This window comes from Haliotis asinina, chromosome 5 (assembly GCF_037392515.1).
Source record: "Haliotis asinina isolate JCU_RB_2024 chromosome 5, JCU_Hal_asi_v2, whole genome shotgun sequence".
NCBI classification, from domain to species: domain Eukaryota; kingdom Metazoa; phylum Mollusca; class Gastropoda; order Lepetellida; family Haliotidae; genus Haliotis; species Haliotis asinina.
The window spans coordinates 69,937,772-69,958,291 of NC_090284.1; the positions used below are offsets into that span (position 1 = coordinate 69,937,772).

Sequence of the window (20,520 nt, forward strand, 5' to 3'; positions counted from 1 at the left end):
GAGATATTAAAGAGAATCATACCAGTCATCATCAAACATGAAGAAGGCGACAGGGTTGTCAGGCTTTCCTCCAATACCAACATTTCTGAAACAGCAAACATAATTGGCATGAGGTCAAGAAATAGCAGCCAGTTTACTCTACTACTACATTGGATGGTGACAGAAGTCACATATCAGTTACACCCCTCCACACAAACTCAAATCAGGATACAATATGATTTCACTAAAGCTGTCCAGCATGCTAGTGACATCCATACAGACGAACATGCACCCATTATGCACACGAACATGCACACACACCCATTATGACTTTGCATCAGTTTGTGGTAGAGTCACACTAACCAGTATTCTAGCCAAATGATGGCAGTCTATAAACACTCTATTTTGGACCAGACAATCCAGTGGGTGATAAAATGAACATCAGCTGGACTTACTATGACCTGCAGACCTACAACATACATATGTTGATGTCAAGAATATTCTAATCAGGAATCCAAACAATTGGCCCACGTAACAGAACAGTGACTGAAGCAGCCCTGAATCAACATACCTGACTTGTACGCTAAAGTTGTACTCAAGTTCATGCCATGAATCATACAAGCTGAACCGTTCAATCTGCTCCTCCAGTTTAAACTCCTTGCTGGAAGACACAAACACATGCATGTTCACCGCAAACACTTAACAACATAACCTCTGTCACAATACAGATTCAATGTACAGTTTACCCCTTCAATGTACAGTTTACCCCTACAATGTACAGTTCACCCCTTCAATGTACAGTTTATCTCTACAATGTGCAGTTTATCCCTTCAATGTACAGTTTACCCATTCAATATACACTGTATCCCTACAATGTACAGTTTACCCCTTCAATGTATAGTTTACCCATTCAATATACACTTTATCTTTACAGCATACAGTTTACCCCTTCAATGTATAATTTACCCATTCAATATACGCTTTATCGCTACAATGTACAGTTTATCTCCTCAATGTACAGTTTACCCCTTCAATGTACAGTTTACCCATTCAATATACACTTTATCTCTGCAATGTACAGTTTACCCTTCAATGTACAGTTTATCACTAAAATTGCAGTTTATCCCTTCAAAAAAATTTAGACAAACCTGTAGAGGTTTCCAATTCTTTGAAGAGAATCGTCCTTGGGGTACACATATGCATTTTCTGCTTCCGGAAAATGTCACGTGACAGTTGTATCAATGTTTTAATAAAATATTGTACAATAAACAAAAAGTCTTTTTGTTCATTATACAGTCCCTCATCATGTGCAGTCACCCCTCTGCCCAGCATGCGCAGGCAACCAGGTAAGCATCCAAGCCCGTATCATCATTCCTTCTGCTGATATATAAATCAGGGAACAGAATTGCGGGGAGGTGGGTGGCCCTACCCCAAGGACGATTCTCTTCAAAGAATTGGAAACCTCTACAGGTTTGTCTAATTCTTTTTCATAGAGATCATCCTTGGGGTGCATATATGCATAACTCAGACTCCCAAAGACCGGAGGCTAGGGAGGAGGGAATTCTGGTACAGTATGGAATTATTAGCGATCGTAATTACGAAAATTAACACACGCAACAAAGACTCACCTGTGTCAAACTCTCGATGAGCTTCCGCGAGAGGCATTATGGGAGAGAACCGACAGGGAGCAACCGCACCAAGTCCGACTCAGAGTTAAGCATGATAAGCGAGCACTGTAAAAAGTGTCAAAGTCGCCCCGCCCACATAGTGAATCATATAGAGAGCACCGAAAAGGGGAAAAACCTGATTAAGACTGACAACAAATCTGGTCAGATCACAGTCACAGGTTGACATGTCAATAGTGGAGATAGGCACTAATACACAGTAGGTCAGCAGCATCGACTGTCAAGTAACCAAGACTCACAGGCAGGACACTGTCCACTTGAGAGAGCCGACCGGCCAAACCTCACACGCTCATGTGAGTGCGTATCAAGCTGATAGTGCTTGATGAACGTGCTAGGCCTGCTCCAAATAGCAGCAGAGCAAATCTCTTCAATGGGCAGTGCCGATGCGAATGCTTTCGAAGAAGCTACTGCCCTGACTGAGTGAGCCTTCAACCCCTCAGGGGGAGGCTTGCCCTTAGCCTGATATGAGGCACAGATAACAGAAACTAGCCAGCGAGAGAGAGTTTGTTTGCTAGCTGGCAACCCAGCCTTCCCACCACTGTAACAGCAGAACAGATGGGTAACTGTACGGATACCCTGTGTTTGTTTGATATAGACCTTGAGGGTCTTACGGACATCCAACGGGTGACAGCTCGTCGCAGAGGTCCCGATGTAGAAGGCGGGGTGAGAGTGGGAAGTTCGATAGGAGCTGTCACATGGAAAGTGTGATAGATCTTCAGATGGTAAGTATCTGGGAGGCGAATACTGAAACGGTCAGGGTGAAACACTGTCAGCGCCGGTCTGCAGACATGGCATGTAAATCGCCAACCCTTCTCCCAGATGTTACCGCCACCAGAAATATGACCTTCCATGTTAACAGCTGAATGGAAATAGCCGATAGACGTGAGAAAGTGGGACTGGACAGCCAATCAAGCACGACTGACAAATCCCAAGGTGGGCTGGTTTGCCGGATAGCAGATCGAACCCGATCCACGCCAGCTAGGAAGCGCTGTACAAGAGGGTGCAGCCCAAGAAGAGCACCATCGACAGGGGTGTGAAAAGTGGAAATAGCGGTGGAGTAACCGTGAATGGTCGAAGCCGCCAAGCCTTCTTCCAAACGAGCTTGCAAGGACTCCAATACTCAGACTAAATCCGCAGAAAAGGGATCTGCAATCCCCCTATCTGAACACCAGCGCGCATAGCGGGACCACCTATCCTCGTACTTAACGTTTGTCGAATCCCGCCTCGAAGCCAGAATTGTGTCTGCAACTGCCGCAGGAATTCCGTGCGCTTCGAGGCTAGACCTGTCAGAGGTCAAGCCACCCACTGAATCCGTGGATTGGGGTGTGGCGCGCCGTTCTGAGTGAGAATGTCAGGTCGCAAAGGTAATAGAACAGTAGGCTGAGCCAGAAACCTGAGAATTAACGGAAACCAGCTCTGTGACGGCCAAAGCTGTGCCAGAAGCACAAGCAGCCGAGCTGGCTGTGTGGACAGCTGGGAGAGGACCCGGGGAATCAGGGGAAGTGGCGGAAACTCCCACAGAACCTGTCCCAACCAATCCAGCAGAAAGGCGTCGGACGGCAACGCCCTCTGGTCCGGTATCCGAGAGCAGAACACAAGTATCTGATTCGTCCCGCCGGACACAAACAGATCCATCTGGAACGATCCGTACAACTGGGAGATAACTCAGAATATCCGCCTATCGAGCATCCACTCGTGCGGGGCCAGGATCCGGCGAGAGAGCGCGTCTGCTTGCAGTTCCCCAGCCCCAGGAGATAAACTGGAATCACCTGACAGTCATACCTGTCGCACCAGAGGAGAAAATCCCATGTCTCCCGAAGGAGCGCTTGGGACACCGTGCCACCTTGCTTTAGGATGTAAGTCATGGCCGTCCGGTTGTCCAGTTGAAAACGAACCACTTGACCCTTGACATGATCCAGAAAGCACTCCAAAACCAACCACACAGCTCTCAGTTCTAAGACATTGATGTGAAGATTGGCTTCGGACCAGCGTCCGGACACCGACAGACTGCCCAGAACGCCCCCCCAGTCTGTGAGGGACGCATCGGTTTGAACTGTAAGAGCTGGCGTCGGGAGCTACAAGGGGACACCCTTGGAGAGATTCCCGACATTGGTCCACCACTGAAGGTGAGGAGACAACCACCCGGGAACTGTGAGACACTTTTCCAGATGCTCTGAGTTAGCCCACAGACTCGCCAAAGCTTGCTGTATGGGGCGCATCCTCAACCGCGCCCGCCACACCACAGAGACAGTCACCCCCATGTGACCCAAGAGACGAAGCCAAGTTCGCACTGGGGCATGCAGCTGTGAGAGGAAGGAAGAGACCATCTCCCATACTCTGCTGACTCGGTCGGGTGACAAAGACACAAGACCATGATGTGTTGTGAACCTTGCCCCCAGAAAAACCAAATCCTGGGTGGGTACCAGGTCGGATTTCTTGAGGTTGATGATCCACCCCAGCCGAACTAGAATCTCTATCACTGCATGAGTAGAGTCTAGACTCACTGGCTGAGACAGCGCACTGAGCAACCAGTCATCCAGGTAAGGGTGACGCCTTCCTAGCCGTAGCCGGCACTATCATGAGTTTGGTGAACACCCTTGGGGCCGTGGCGATGCCGAAGGGGAGCACCTTGAACTGATAACACACCCCTTTGTAAGAGAACCTGAGGAACTGCTTGAACGACATGTGCCCTCCAGGTCGACCGACGTAAGCCAACTGCCGGGCTGAACAGCGGAGATCACCGAGCGAAGTGTCTCCATCTTGAAGGACGGAACCTCTAACATGCGGTTCAACGCCTTGAGGTTGAGAATGGGATGGAACCCGCCGTCCTTCTTGGGAACGAGGAAGTACGTGGAGTAAAACCCTGCCTGTTCCTTGCCCTGGGGTACATGCTCCATCGCTGACTTGTCCAGCAAAGCCTGAACCTCGTCGCGCAGAATACCCACCTTGGTCGGACAGCGGTAGATGGCCGACACGAATGGTGGACAGCACCCAAGTATTTCGTGTTGCCTTATCCCACTCCGGTAGGAAGAGAGAGGGGCAGCCCCCCACTGGGATATGAGGAAAGAGGGCGTGAGTAGTCCCAGTAGTGCAGCACAGGGTGTGACAGGGACTGCCCCGCAGGAGCAGCTGGCAGAGTTAGCGGGGGGTTGGAAACAACGTCGCCCCCAGCCGAAACGGGAAGGGCCAGCAAGGTCTGCTGTGTAGCCGCCGAGTACCGAGACGTGGACAGCCACAGCTTGCGCATCCCCATGACTGCGCACATCACCGTAGATGCTGCCGATCGCAAGGAGAGGTAGGCCACGTGGACCACCACGCGCACCTGCTGCATGGCATTCCGGTAAACCTCCTCGTAGGTCTAGTAAGCCTGCCGCAGAGGGGCTCCCGATTGGGCAAACGGTGGAACTAACCGCCCGTTTGGCAGCCAGAGCTGCATCCGAGAAAGCCGAGCCTCCCCCGAGGGCGACCGAAGTAAACACACACTCGTCCACCACCGGCACAAGCGGCGGACAAGCTCCGGCAGATCGAAGCGCAACCACGTACTAGCGAAGAGGGATCCATCACATCCTGAACCAGCGAGGGGAGTATGAGGTGCTGCGTCTGTGAGGGTTGCCTAGGAGCAAACACCTCACCCGGCGAGCGGAACTCAGACGAGTCCGGACGGCTAGTCGGGACTGCGGCCTGGGGAATTGCCTGTGCTATTCTCTGACACACTTCCCGCAAGGCCAAGGAAAAACGAAATGCACCCTCAGCCTCCTCAACCTCCCCGACATCCATCGCCTCAACATCCGAGCCCGAAGCAGAGGCATCCCGAAAGGAGGACCCACGCCCTGACCCGGTGGAAGCGTGAGCGAGAGAGGGGAGAGAAGAGCCAAAGGCACCCTCCGCTAAACCCACTGACGCGGAGCCTTCCAGACCCCGTCCCGAGATGCTGGAGGAAACTCAGACAGAACCTCCGCTCTCATGGGGAGGGGTGACACAGGGACCGTAACCCCAGGAATCCCCAACAGACCCTGCACCAAGACCGAGAGAGGGACTGGGAGCGAACCCTCCCTCTCCAGGGTAGCCGAGGCGTCCGGACCCGAAGCCAAAGGCAACGGTTCGACAGCCACCTCGAGGCTAGCGGAGCGAGATGAGCTTGGCGATCTGCCCCCGGGACTCTCCGTCCCCCGTCCAGAGTGCATGAGGAACTCCTACCGGAGACCTCCAACGGACTCATGAACAAGGGACTTCACCGAGTCCATATGTTGTTGGAACAACTGTGTGATTAATGCCATATCAAACCCGGAGGAAGGGGAAGACGAAGAAACCTTAGTTTTACCCTTAGATTTCGGCTTATCATGCTTAGCCCGTTTAGACTTGGACAGGGGAAGCTTCAACGGCTCTCCTCCCGCCTCTCACAATTCCTTAAAGAAAAGGAAATCAGCCACCCTCCATTTACGTGCCCGGGGGGAGAAACCTAAGCACAGTTCACAAGCGTCAGGGTCATGTCCCGCCACTTCAAGGCAACGAAGGCACTTAGAATGCTTGTCTTGGGTGGGGAGTATACTCGACCCGCAAGACGCACACGCCATAAACGCCTGTAAGCAAAGAATGCAAGGCATAAGCTAAAGGCGAACACAACAGCATACCTCTGTTAAACGTAATGTTCACGGAAAAAACATTGAAAAGTACGTGAACGCCAGCAACATGAACTAGTAGGTACAAAACGCAATAGTCCAACCTGCGGGGACGCCGGCTTCTCGCCATGGGAAAGCAACACGTGCGTAACCCACGGGAAAGCCGCCATAATACAACTCTAGTCACAGACAAACAAAGTAACTCTAATGTTTAAAATGTTCGGTTGTCTTTGTAATGAACGAATAAACCATACATACAGTAGAGGAAGACTCCTGAGACATCTTCACATATGCAAGGTAACTTTGAGAACTTTGTAGAATTTCCAGCTTATGTCCGTACACCACGGTGACAGCAGAAGGAATGATGATACGGGCTGGGATGCTTACCTGGTTGCCTGCGCATGAGCGGCAGAGGGGTGACTCCATGTGGTGAGGGGCCGTATAATGAACAAAAAGACTTTTTGTTTATTGTACAATATTTTATTAAAACATTGATACAACTGTCACGTGACATTTTCCGGAAGCAGAAAATGCATATACGTACCCAAAGGACAATCTCCATGAAAAAGAATTACCCCTTTTGAGTTCAACTTACCTCTCTCTGAACACAAATACCAAGCCTCTCCTTGGCCCTCGACCGCCAGGCGTTATCTGACAAGATAAAAATAAAAAATAAGAAAACCATTCCTACGCCGGATGGGACAAGAGTCATCAGAAGATGACATATCCCCCGGCCCAAACATCTTTGAAAGGACAAATCATTTGACAGTTACTTATTGAGTTTTTAGACAAAGTTCGAATTGTTTCCATGGAATTCATGAAAAATATGAATGCCATATATCTGTAATCAGAAAAAGTCACCATTTCATGATCTGTCTCATATATCTGCCAAGATCTTTTGAAAGATATGAAATGGTTTGGGAGTTGTGCTCTGGAAACAAAGTATGAAACGTGTCCACGGAAACCAAGAAAATAATAAATCACAAAAAACTGTAAATACCAAAAGGCACCACTTTGGGGTCTGCCACCAAGTTTTGCAGAAAAAAATTGAACATTTTTTGAGGTCTGCTCCAGAAACGAAGCCCATCCCTCCATTTTGAGACTAAGCGTGAAACGTTTCCATGGAAACCAAGAAAATAAAAAAATCACAAAAACCTATAAATAGCAAAAGGCACCACTTTGGTGTCTGCCACAATATCTACCAAGTTTTGCAGAAAAATATTGAACGGTTTCTGAGTTATGCTCCAGAAACAAAATGATTACGGACGGAAGGGTGGACGGGTGCACAGACAGATGAGGCGTCGACTATATCCCCCCTGCATTACATGCCGGGGGGATAAAAAGGGACAAAAGTTTCAACTAAATAAACTACAACTGACCTATAATATCCTTGGTTTTATATATATATAACAGCAATACAGGTAACCCATTACCCCTTGACTAGCAATTCAACCATATTCACAAATGTCAGAATTTACAGTTCAATATACATTTAATTATATCATAAGCACTAAGTTCTATACTACATTTTCACACACTAAACAGCCAGAAGCACAGGTTACCCATTTGGAGTCAATCTCTGGTTACCTTCATTCTGAGCTTGGTGAGCTGAATGTTTTCTGGGGCCTTGAAGAACATGTTCACCTTTGTCTTGCCATCTGCAGACAGGTAGGCTGTATAAAGAACAAATCACACAGTTTAATTCAGCCAATTATCAATACAAGAGTCATCAGAAGATGACATATCCCCCCGATCCCCACATATTTGAAAGGACAAATCATCTGACAGTTACTTATTGTGTTTTTAGACCATGTCTGAATTGTTTCCATGGAATTCATGAAAAATATAAATGCCATATATCTGTAATTAAAAAAAGTCACCATTTCAAGATCTGTCTCATATATCTGCCAAGATCTTTTGAAACATATGAAATGGTTTTGGAGTTGTGCTTCAGAGACGTAGTATGAAACGTGTTCATGGAACCGAGAAAATAATCACAAAAACCTGTAAATAGCAAAAGGTACCACTTCAGGTTCTGATTGATATATCTATCAAGTTTTGCAGAAAAATATTGAACGTTTTTTGAGTTCTCCTCTGGAAACGAAACGTACCTCTCACTTTTGAGACTATGTCCAAAACGTTTATATGGAAACCGTGAAAATAATAAATCACAAAAGCCTGTAAATAGCGAAAGGCACCACTTCAAGTTTTGCAGAAAAATATAGAACGGTTTTTGAGTTCAGCCACAGAGTAAATAATTTACCCATAACTAAAAGTAACTGGGGACCTCAACTCTGTATTTATGAAGAACAGCATAGATTACTAAAAATCAATCAAACCCTGAATTATTACAGGGCCACTACTTTTCTATAAAACATCCTAGCTTTGTTAAGTCCAATTACACGAAAAGTACCTGATTACAAAACAATGGTCCTTGGAGGGGATGATGATGTAGACTACACAAGGGGAATCACAGGTTAACAAAGCATGACCAAAAAGCCAGTCTTACGCTGTGGTGCATTGCCTGAAGGTTTCAAGGTGACATTCTCAGCACTAGATGTTTCGTCAATCTGCCCCCCATCACATCCACATACTGTGAACTGTAGGGAGCTCTCTGAAACACAACCAGCATAGGTTAACAGTCATGAGGGAAAATTGCAGTCAAAAATAACAGTCCAATAATTATCACTTGAGTCTGCAGTATGTAAACCAGAACAAATATCTCCAATATCTCTTGTCTTGGAGATACCATAAGCATTGATCCACACAATTTACATAAGCCTGGATAGTTGCCTCGGATAACAAAATCAACCAAGTCAGGAAGTCGGAGTTGAAGAAATGTATTCTGGCTGTGTTAACATCATAAAAGCAATTAATTTTTGATACAACTTGTATCTAGTCAAATCATCTGGTTTGAGTAGCCAGAGTTTGGATAGATAGCATCTCAGTACAGACAGACTACCAACCTAATCTCTCCCAACAGGCATTCCTGGCCTCGATCATCTTTAGCAGCAGTCCTGAACATGGCAGGCTCAGCTCCGGATTTCCTGGAAACAAGAACCATGGGTACATAATGCACAGGTAAACCTGCAGCTGTTATAGGATAGGAACAGGAAGTGAGTGAGCTGCACAACTGCCCATATCAGAGTGCCAGCTGCATGGTGGAAGAAAGTCCATAGTAAACATACAATTCTGAGAATGTATCCACTCTCCATGTGAAGAAACGAGGCAGAAAAACATAACACAGTGAAACCTGTCAAAACTGGTACCCCATGGGACCGAAATAAAATGCCAGTTTAGACAGGGTGCAGGATTAGACAGTGATGATCATTTCCCAGCATGGGAACCATTTACAATGCCGCATCGTATCTATTGTCACTATAATGACTTTGACCTTTTGTAATTGTGCAACACATGAAAACGATGTGAAAACAGTGTCTTGAGATGTAATGCAAGATCAGACCTGAAAGTCGTGCTGGTATACGGAATAGACAGGTGCTGGACTAGAAAATGTTTTAATGATCCTAATATTGCTGCAAAAAAGGCAGGACCATAATTTTATGCCAGTTTTGACAATGTCGCGGATAAGACATGTGCCAGTGTTAGCAGGATTCACTGTACTGCAAGGGCAGTTATAAAGGTCTGTTATTTCCCCCATCAGTTGCAACCACTGACCAGATGATCACTGATTCAGCCCAGATTCTGAACATTCAGTAGACAACATCATTTCAATACCATACAGTACCATCATACAGCCTGCAAGGACCCTTAAATTAAATAATGTGGGTCCCCTGGACCCCATCCCTGTCAAGACAAGGACAAACCCAGCACTCACTATAGAAGTGTTTGAGAGTTTTCAGCAGGCCTGCCACACTGCCTCTGGCCAAGTTCAGCCCCAGCAGGAGGTGCAATCCCTCGGGTATTATCTCATCTCCTTCACTGCAACATGGACACAAAACAATGAGAAAACAGATATTCTTCCATAAGGAAGGAATCCTATTCAAGGAATAATCCTATTCATTTCCACACAGACCCATGAAGATCCAGGTTAGAATTGATCTTCAGTAATCCATGCTTGTCGTAACAGGTGACTAATGGGATCGGGTGGGCAAGGCTTACTGTCTTGGTTGAAACACCATTGTATCACCAACTGCGTAGATCAGTGCTCATGCTGTTGATCACTGGATTGTCTGGTCCAGATAAGATTATTTACAGACCCCTGCCATGTACTTGGAATGTTGGTGAATGAGGCTTAAAACTAAAATCACTCATTCATTTCCATAATATCAGAATTTGTCTGACAGTGCTTAAAACAGAATGCTGAGGGGACAGGACAACATCAGCTTGTAAAGGGATGACATCAGCTATTGAAGTACAGATGTTGGCTACTACCTTGACAGCTCGGTGATGAATGCTTCCATTTCCTGCATCACATGTTTGCTGAGGAACTGGGGGCGGTCAGTGCTGCCCAAACTGAGGGACAGTGGTGGCATGTGTTCCAGGGCCTTCCTACAAGCAGAGTCACACGTCATGACCTCTCTTTCATCGTTACAGCGAAACACATTCTTCACATGCAACAAAACATTTGATTCTACCAAACAAGTCCACCAATTAAGACGTAATTACTCTGAATAAGAAGTTCATATGTGAATGAGTCTTGAAGGTAGTGTCTGATACCATCTGACAAATGCACATGGAGCAGCATACTGAAGCTGATAGATCTGAGTACGGTAGCATGTGATTCAGATAACATCAGTATATTGTGTAGCAAACATCTCAACATTTAATTGTTACCTGGTATTGATCATCTCAACATTGACCTAAACATCTCAGCTGATATCTTCACTGTTACACTCTGAACAAAACAGTTTAAAAGCAGAACCAAAATCAGTCTTCTAAATACCTTCTAACTTGTAACAAGTAATATAGCCTTTAGATGCAGACAAAAGAGTGTATAGTCAACTCTTAAGTGACAAGTCAAGGGAGAGACAAAAGCATGAAGTAATGAAGTAGTTAGCTACACTAAGTGTCAGAGTTTCCTACCTTGTATGTTGCAGGACCAGCAGGCGGAGCTGAGGAGACTGAGGGACGGTAGCAGTCACTGTTGATGCCAGGATCTGCAGATACCACATCGCCGTGGCATCCATCACAGTTACACCTGGTTCTCGGACAACTCTGACATTAAACATTGTGAGATGGCAATACGTATCACAGCAGTACAAGTACAACAAAACCCTGTTTATCCATACAATTCTCAGTCAAACTATATGGATTAACAAATATTCACCTGAGGATCATGGGTACAGAGTTATGCCCCTTGGCACAAATGATGCAAAGAAAATGGGTTTGTATAATTCTGCGTTACACAAGTCAGTATTAATTTCAAGACTTTACATGACAGATATTAATTATGTTATTGAACAGTTTACTCTCAATAGTGGAACAGTTATGTTCTGGAAGTGTACACAACAGCATGAAGTTGTAAATGAGGATGGTCACCTGTATCCAACAGTTTTGATGCCATGTATTCTTGTATCACACCCATCACTGTGGCATCTCTTGATGTTAATCTGAATGACTAGAAACCAAAACGAACAATACAATAATATCATAAAAGCAATGCAACAGTTACTATAAGAAAATTTGAATAGTTTGAAAAAAAAAATGTTTCATGCAACATTTACTTACTGGGATAGAAGACCTTGGCGTTTTTCAGAAGCACAACATCTCCAGTAAAATGACTGAAACAAACACATGAGAAATCATCTATCCAGAGTACTCCAGGGCCTCAGTTTTCCTTAAAATAGGTTCAGCTGTACACAAGAATATTCTGTTACTGCCAGTATGAACTGCATGATCTACTCTGTCAGGAGAACAACATGTGTCATTGACCCTGACCATTCAATTCATTCAGGCAGCACTTTCCACAAGCTTAGGTTGTTCGGGACAAGTTGTAACACAGAATATCCATTGGGGAAAATGTTACCTTTTCTCCTTAATGCTCCTTTGTTACCGTTCCAGTACTATCTATGACAACAATCTCCATGGATACCCCGTCAGTATTATCTTTAACAACTGGCTCCTTTGTTACCCTTCCAGTACTATCTATGACAACAATCTCCATGGCTACCCCATCAGTATCACCTTAAACAACAGGCTCCTTTGTTACCCTTCCAGTACTATCTATGACAACAATCTCCATGGCTACCCCATCAGTATTATCTTTAACAACTGGCTCCTTTGTTACCTTCCAGTACTATCTATGACAACAATCTCCATGTCTACCCCATCAGTATTATCTTAAGCAACAGGCTCCTTTGTAATGTTACCCTGCCTGTACTATCTATGACAACAATCTCCATTGCTACCCTGCCAGTACTATCATGGTAACCAGTGTGCAAATGACCAATACAAGAATTTTGGAAAATTTCACATGAACACCAAAAGGAATGATGTTTAGTGTATGTCTTTGGTAATATTATAATCAGTGTATGAAATAAGCCCAAATCCCAGCCAGACATCAGGGCTGGTAACTTAAAAATGTTACCAGTTCCCAAATGGATCTAACCAGACCAGAAACCAAGATATGGCTAGCTATTCTCGAAACGTTCCTAGCCCTACAAACTTCTTAAGCCCATTCTTAACACACTGGCTACGATCAAAGTTAAGAATTCTTAGGGCTACTAACATTTCGAGAATAAGGGCCATGGTGAATTCATTCACACAGATGTATGGATTATCTAACATTTTTACCAGACAATCAATGGGATGGGACAGGACAGGACAGGACAGGACAGGACAGGACAGGACAGGATAGTTATATGGTGTACATATCCATGCAATTAGTGCTTGCTCAAGGCGCTGGTATTTCTTTCGATCATTGGATGTCAATCTTAGCGTCACATCATATTATCAATTTCATCTCCCTGGGGAGTCTACAACTCTTGCTGCCACTAGGCACACTGAGTTTATTGTGTCTCTCTCATCCCATCGAGGTACCCAATACACAGCTGGGTGGACTGGTACACATAGTCACAGTACTTTGTCCAAGTTTACTACATGTTGCTGTACCTGCAACTGGGTGTATGTACATATTCATGTTGCCACCATCTGATCACATATTCGTGGGTTCTTTTCAGTGCACAGGGTTGTGCTGGATCACTTTAACCAGCTGATCCACTGTAATAATATATTCATTATAGATTGATCAAGTTTGTGAGCATAATGGTCAAGAGAGTGCCAGCTGAACTCCTGCATCTTTGCAGGCAACCTAGCACAGTTGCGAGTTGTCACTGATGGTAGCAATAACACAGAGACCTCTGTGAATCACTCATCACTCTGAGGAGCTTACAGCAGACAGGAAGTGGAGTGTCCTACCTAGCAATGCGGACCTCCTTGAGTTCCCTCAGAGCTCTGGGAGTCCTGCCTGCTGACACCATCACCAGTTCTGGCATGTAACTCTGATCTGATGAGGCCACAGACACCGACAGTTGCTTGATGACCACATTGTTTCTCATCCGCAACCTGTGAAATAAAAAGCTAATGAGCTGAATCTCAACACACAACAACCAACCTATAAGATGATCAAAACCTATACACAACTACAAGTCAAGCCAAACTTCATACACCACCAATGATGCTTCTTTAAAACAGTAACGCCAGATATCCAAAGAGAGGATTAATAGATCAATGGTATAGATAACCATTCACAAAGTTACCAGTTACAGGAGATAACATGACATATTAACATAACAGTGAGGGCACCCATAAGTGAAATATGTCATCCATGTCTCATGCTGTGGGGAAAAACATCGTAACAGGTTTACAGAGAGAAACGGTCATTGGTTATTGGTTGGTCACATTTAAGGGATAGAGAGGCCAATAGTGTGAGTCAGGATAAGGAAAAGCTGATAGAAAGCGTACCTGATCCAGTGGGTCCTCGCAGCTCCATCTGACTGCCAGAAGCTGTATGGATCACCATTAGTTAATCTGAAACACAAAACAAAATGCAAAATACTGGTGAAAAACAAAGCAAAGGAATCTATGGGCTTTCAAGGAGACCAACCTGTAGTCATAATAGATACTTGTGGAGAGTTACTTGGAAGGTGCTAGATGAGTTTGAAGAGACCTTTCAATACACATCAGAAGCCTTTCAATAGACCTACCTGTAGGCATTACATCTGTTTGTGGAGACCTATCTGTAGGTACCTTCAGAGCCTACTTGAGGGCATCAGAGGAGTTCATGAAGACCTACCTGTAGGCATCTGAGGAGTTTGTGGAGACCTCCATGGCACTGAAGCACTTGGTGATGGGTTTCAATTCTTCTCCTTCTGCAAGCTCCTGCTCCTCATTCTCCATCTTGGCTGCAGTCAGACAGGGAGTAGCAAGGTCATGAAGAAGTTGTAGTAACATTGCACATATGCTCACATCAAGTGTAATGACAGACTAATGGAAGCTAAATACATGAAGCATAAAACTACTAACACATCAGTAACAATACACTCAAGGAAAACAGAGAATGACACTCACCAGCATCCTTCAGTGATGTGAAGGTCGATTTTAGAACTGACATGCGCATGTTGCTGGTGTTGTTGAAGCCGTTGAGATGAGGGAATGGCAGTGAGGACGTTTCTGCACGGTTCCGCAGTAGGTACTGTAATACCACATTCAATCAATGATTTCATCCACAATCAAGGTCAGTCATCTCATAACTCTTTATTTGTGTGTTCCAAACGCTACTTTACATAAAACATCTATTGGCAATGTTGGACCTCAAGATGCAATGGTTTAGAAAGGTATTACTTCATCCTAATTTCAATAGCGCCATATTTGGTCAGAAATGGCAGAAATGAGAGAGAAGTTGCAGCTGGACAACTTCAGCCTGATCAGAGATTTCAATAGTTTGCAATTTGTCTTGTTTGGTTTTTGGTTGTGTTCAAGTTTTCAATTCTTCAAAGACACAGTGTACAATATATCCATTTGTGTGTTACAGAAACTTGATCCCGGCAACAAATAACTAACAAGAGTCATCAGAAGATGACATCCCTGGCCCCCATATGTTTGAAAGGACAAATCATCTGACAGTTACTTATTGTTTTTTTCAGAGTAAGTTTAAGATCTTTTGAAAGATATGAAATGGTTTTCGAGTTGTGCTTCGGGAACCAAGAAAAGAAGAAATCACAAAAACCTGTAAATACCAAAAGGTGCCACTTTGGGGTGTGCCACACATATCTACTAAGTTGTATTGACAGATATTAAGAAGTTTTTTAGTTCTGCTCCGGAAACGAAACACACGTCTCACTTTTGAGACTATGTCCGAAACGCTTCCATGGAAACCAAGAAAATAATACATCACAAAAACCTGTAAAGAGCAAAAGGCACCAATATAAGTTCCGTTTAATATATCTACCAAGTTTTGCAGAAAAATATTGATTGGTTTTTTAGTTCTGTTCCAAAAAACGAAGCACATCCCTCCATTTTGAGACTAAGTCCGAATCACAAAAACCTGAAATAGCAAAAGGTACCGCTTTAGGTTTTGATTGACATATCTACGTTTTGCATAAAAATAAAAAACAGATTTTGAGTTCTGCTATGGACACGAAGCCCATCCCTCCATTTTGAGACTAGGCCAAAAACGTTTCCATGGAAATGGAGAAAATAAGAAATCACAAATAACTGTAAATACCAAAAGGCACCACTTTGGGGTCTGTCACATATATATACCAAGTTTTACTGACAGATATTTAGAAGTTTTTGCGTTCTGCTCTGGAAACGAAACACACCTCTCACTTTTGAGACTATGTCTGAATTGTTTCAATGGAAACCAGGAAAATAAGAAAACACAAAAACCTGTAAAGAGCAAAAGGCACCACTTTAGGTTCCGATTGATATATCTACCTGGTTTTGCAGAAAAATACTGAATGTTTTTGGAGTTTTGCTCCGGAAACGAAGCCCATCCCTCCATTTTGAGACCGAAACATTTCCATGGAAATCGAGAAAATAATAAATCACAAAAACCTGTAAATAGCAAAAGGTACCACTCTGGGGTCTGCCAAACATATCTACCAAGTTTTGTAGAAAAATATTGAATGGTTTTTGAGTTCTGCTCCAGAAACAAAGATCACCCAACCATAAGACTTACATCAAAATGTTCCATGGAAAACTAAAAAACTAAAAATGCCAAAACAGTGTAAATAGCAAAAGGCACAATTATAGGTTGAGATTATTATATCTGTCAAGTTTGGTCTAGAAATATTGAGTTATGCTCTAGAAACAAAATGACTACAGACAGACAGATGGACAGACAGACGAAGCGTCGACTATATCCCCCTGCATTACATGTTGGGGGGATAAAAAGTGTGTCTGCATACCTTGAGGATCTTCTCTCCATGGCGACTCATGGGGTTCTTGTCTCCAGCATACACATCTACGAACCCTGCACACAGACAAATGTCACCATGGTTACAGGGACAGTGGAAGGAAACCATTCAAGGAAACCATAATGACATTTCACTCTGCAAACCTTTTGCTTCATTATTACTGCCATTATTCTGCAAAACTTTCTTCAGGAGATAACAATTACAAGATACCACACCACAGAAATGTACTTTCAAATATCTGGACATTGTTTTTCAAAAACTTGACAAAATATATACTGGATTTGCTATGTGTTAAAAATGTCCAAATGTCTCATGGACAGCAGTCACCAGTACATCACAGAACTAATTCTACTGAATAAATCTGTGTATCTAACATGTCTAACCTGCAGTGAGAGAGCAGGCTTGGAGCATCCGGATGTTCTTCCCTAATTCTCCCATGACGTTGCCCGAGGAGAAGGTGGACAAGGCATCCATCATGGTTGACACTTCAGCAATACCACTGCCATCCGTGTCAAACTGCTGGAAAGCCTGTACAGAAAGAACACTTTATCAGTACCACAACATCACAGTTGGCAACCATCCTTTACTGTTAGAGCATCCAGGGGACAAAGGGGGAGAAAATTTACAGTACAATACTTAAGAAATACAGTTCGTTCTACCACTATGTGTGATTCTCTTAAACCATGCAAGGCAATATGACTGTCTCATTTCTACTACCAACGACCAACGAAGCTGACTAGTCATGCGAGATTCCACAATTGCATTGTGGGAATGTAAACATTGCAAACACTGCCATGTCTCTGTAAAATTTTGAGTCGACCTAGGAGACATTTAATCCTTCGGAAAACTTAAACGTAATGTTTCCACCAATGATGTTAGCTGTGTGATGCAACGGCAAACCAAGAAACGGGATGCGACAAGGCAGTTTACAGTGGGAGGCTGTATGAGGCGATGGCAACTGACATCCATCGTGACGTCAGTTACATTGTGACATAATGCAAACAAGAATCATCAGAAGATGACATATCCCCCAAGCCCCCACATATTTGAAAGGACAAATCATCTGACAGTTTCTTGATGTTTTCTCAGATTAAGTCTGAATCTTTTCCATGGAAGTCATTAAAAATATAAATGCCATATATCTGTAAACAGCAAAAGTCACCACTTCAAGATCTGTCTCATATATCTGCCAAGATCTGTTGAAAGATCTGAAATGGTTTTCCAGTTGTGCTCTGGAAACGAAGCTTATCCCTCCATTCAGAGACTAAGTCTGAATTGCTTCCATGGAAACCAGGTAAAATAAAAATGTGAAAACATTGTAAAAAGCAAAAGGCACCACTTTGTCTGCCTCAAATATCTGCCAAGTTTTGTTGAAAGATATTCAGAAGTATTTGAGTTATGCTCAGGAAATGAAGCCCATCCCTTCATTTTCAGACAGAGTCCGAATTGTTTCCATGAAACCCAAGAAAATGATACATCACAAAAACCTGTAAACAGCAAAAGGCACCACTTTGGGGTCTGCTGCACATATCTAGAAAGTTTTACTGACAGATATTAAGAAGTTTTTGAGTTACGGGCCTGAAACGAAACACACCTGTCAATTTGAGACGAAGTCCGAAATGTTGCCATGGAAACCGAGAAAATCATAAATCACAAAAGCCTGTAAATAGCAAAAGGCACCACTTTAGGTTCTGACTGATATATCTACCAAATATTGCAGAAAAAACTTGAACTGTTCTGCTCCGGGAACAAAGCCCATCCCTCCATTTTGAGACGGTCAGAAACGTTTCCATGGAAACTGAGGAGCAAAAGGCACCACTTCCGGTTCTGATTGATATATCTACTAAGTTTTGCAGAAAAATATACGACGGTTTTTGAGTCCTGCTACAGAAACCAAACACACCCCACCATTACACTAACACCAAACTGTTCCATGGAAAAACAAAAAAATCAAAACGCCCAAGCTCTGTAAATAGCAAAAGGCACAACTATAGCTTGAGATTATTATATCTATCAAGTTTGGTCTAAAAATATTGAACGGTTTCTGAGTTACGCTCCGGAAACAAAGTGACTACGGATGGAAGGACAGACGGACAGATGGATGGACAGACAGACGAGGCATCGACTATATCCCCCAACATTACGTGCCAGGGGGATAAAAAGTGCACATTATCGTCTGATAAAGTATTGTCGGCGCCTTTGATCTTTCACCGAAGCATCTTAGAATGGGCATCAAAACTACAAGATCAAGGGGCACAAAAGAACACTTCATTCAGTACAACAGACTGGTTGGGAGTCAGGGAGGACCACTTCATCATTACAACAGTGGGGTTGGGAGTCAGGAAGGAGCAATTCATCAGTACAACAGTGAGGTCTAGAGGTCAGGGAGGAGCAATTCATCAGTACATCAGTGGGGTTGGGAGTCAGGGAGGACCACTTCATCAGTACAACAGATGGGTTGGGAGTCAGGGAGGAGCAATTCATCAATACATCAGTGGGGTTGGGAGGTCAGGGAGAAGCAATTCATCAGTACATCAGTGGGGTTGGGAGTCAGGGAGGACCACTTCATCAGTACAACAGTGGGGTTGGGAGTCAGGGAGGACCACTTCATCAGTACAACAGTGGGGTTGGGAGTCAGGGAGGACCACTTCATCAGTACAACAGTGGGGTTGGGAGTCAGGGAGGACCACTTCATCAGTACTACAGTGGGGTTGGGAGTAGGGGAGGAGCAATTCATCAGTACAACATTGGGGTTGGGAGGTCAGGGAGAAACACTTCATCAGTACAACAGTGGGGTTGGGAGTCAGGGAGGACCACTTCATCAGTACAACAGTGGGGTTGGGAGTCAGGGAGGAACACTTCATCAGTACAACAGTGGGGTTGGGAGTCAGGGAGGACCACTTCATCAGTACTACAGTGGGGTTGGGAGGTCTGGGAGAAACAATTCATCAGTACAACATTGGGGTTGGGAGTCAGGGAGGACCACTTCATCAGTACAACAGTGGGGTTGGGAGTCAGGGAGGACCACTTCATCAGTACAACAGTGGGGTTGGGAGTCAGGGAGGACCACTTCATCAGTACTACAGTGGGGTTGGGAGTAGGGGAGGAGCAATTCATCAGTACAACATTGGGGTTGGGAGGTCAGGGAGAAACACTTCATCAGTACAACAGTGGGGTTGGGAGTCAGGGAGGACCACTTCATCAGTACAACAGTGGGGTTGGGAGTCAGGGAGGACCACTTCATCAGTACAACAGTGGGGTTGGGAGTCAGGGAGGACCACTTCATCAGTACTACAGTGGGGTTGGGAGTCGGGGAGGAGCAATTCATCAGTACAACATTGGGGTTGGGAGGTCAGGGAGGAGCAATTCATCAGTACAACATTGGGGTTGGGAGTCAGGGAGGACCACTTCATCAGTACAACAGTGGGGTTGGGAGTCAGGGAGGAGCAATTCATCAGTACAACAGATGGGTTGGGAGTCAGAGAGGAGCAATTCATCAGTACAACAAGGGGAATGGGAGATCAGGGAGGAACACTTCATCAGTGCAATAGCAGGGTTGGGAGGTCTGGGAGAAACACTTCATCATTACAACAGTGGGGTTGGGAGTCAGGAAGGAGCAATTCATCAGTACAACAGTGAGGTCTAGAGGTCAGGGAGGAGCAATTCATCAGTACATCAGTGGGGTTGGGAGTCAGGGAGGACCACTTCATCAGTACAACAGATGGGTTGGGAGTCAGGGAGGAGCAATTCATCAATACATCAGTGGGGTTGGGAGGTCAGGGAGAAGCAATTCATCAGTACATCAGTGGGGTTGGGAGTCAGGGAGGACCACTTCATCAGTACAACAGTGGGGTTGGG

The 20,520-nt window shown here is 44.6% G+C and overlaps 1 protein-coding gene across 3 annotated transcripts in view; it reads right to left on the reverse strand.

Moving 5' to 3' along the window:
* LOC137285154 (zinc finger ZZ-type and EF-hand domain-containing protein 1-like) overlaps positions 1–20,520 on the reverse strand; it is a 93,325-nt gene that overhangs the window by 60,199 nt on the left and 12,606 nt on the right. For all 3 annotated transcript variants that reach the window (XM_067817377.1, XM_067817376.1, XM_067817378.1), the window contains exons 6-22: positions 17,046–17,190; positions 16,654–16,718; positions 14,813–14,936; positions 14,538–14,646; positions 14,207–14,272; positions 13,661–13,807; positions 11,972–12,024; positions 11,783–11,861; positions 11,327–11,458; positions 10,676–10,792; positions 10,119–10,222; positions 9,250–9,330; positions 8,793–8,897; positions 7,871–7,956; positions 6,879–6,934; positions 551–640; positions 23–85 (exon numbers count right to left, since the gene is read on the reverse strand). In XM_067817377.1, coding sequence (XP_067673478.1) covers positions 23–85; positions 551–640; positions 6,879–6,934; positions 7,871–7,956; positions 8,793–8,897; positions 9,250–9,330; positions 10,119–10,222; positions 10,676–10,792; positions 11,327–11,458; positions 11,783–11,861; positions 11,972–12,024; positions 13,661–13,807; positions 14,207–14,272; positions 14,538–14,646; positions 14,813–14,936; positions 16,654–16,718; positions 17,046–17,190 — 1,622 coding nt within the window. The remainder of the gene's footprint in view (positions 1–22; positions 86–550; positions 641–6,878; positions 6,935–7,870; positions 7,957–8,792; positions 8,898–9,249; positions 9,331–10,118; positions 10,223–10,675; positions 10,793–11,326; positions 11,459–11,782; positions 11,862–11,971; positions 12,025–13,660; positions 13,808–14,206; positions 14,273–14,537; positions 14,647–14,812; positions 14,937–16,653; positions 16,719–17,045; positions 17,191–20,520) is intronic.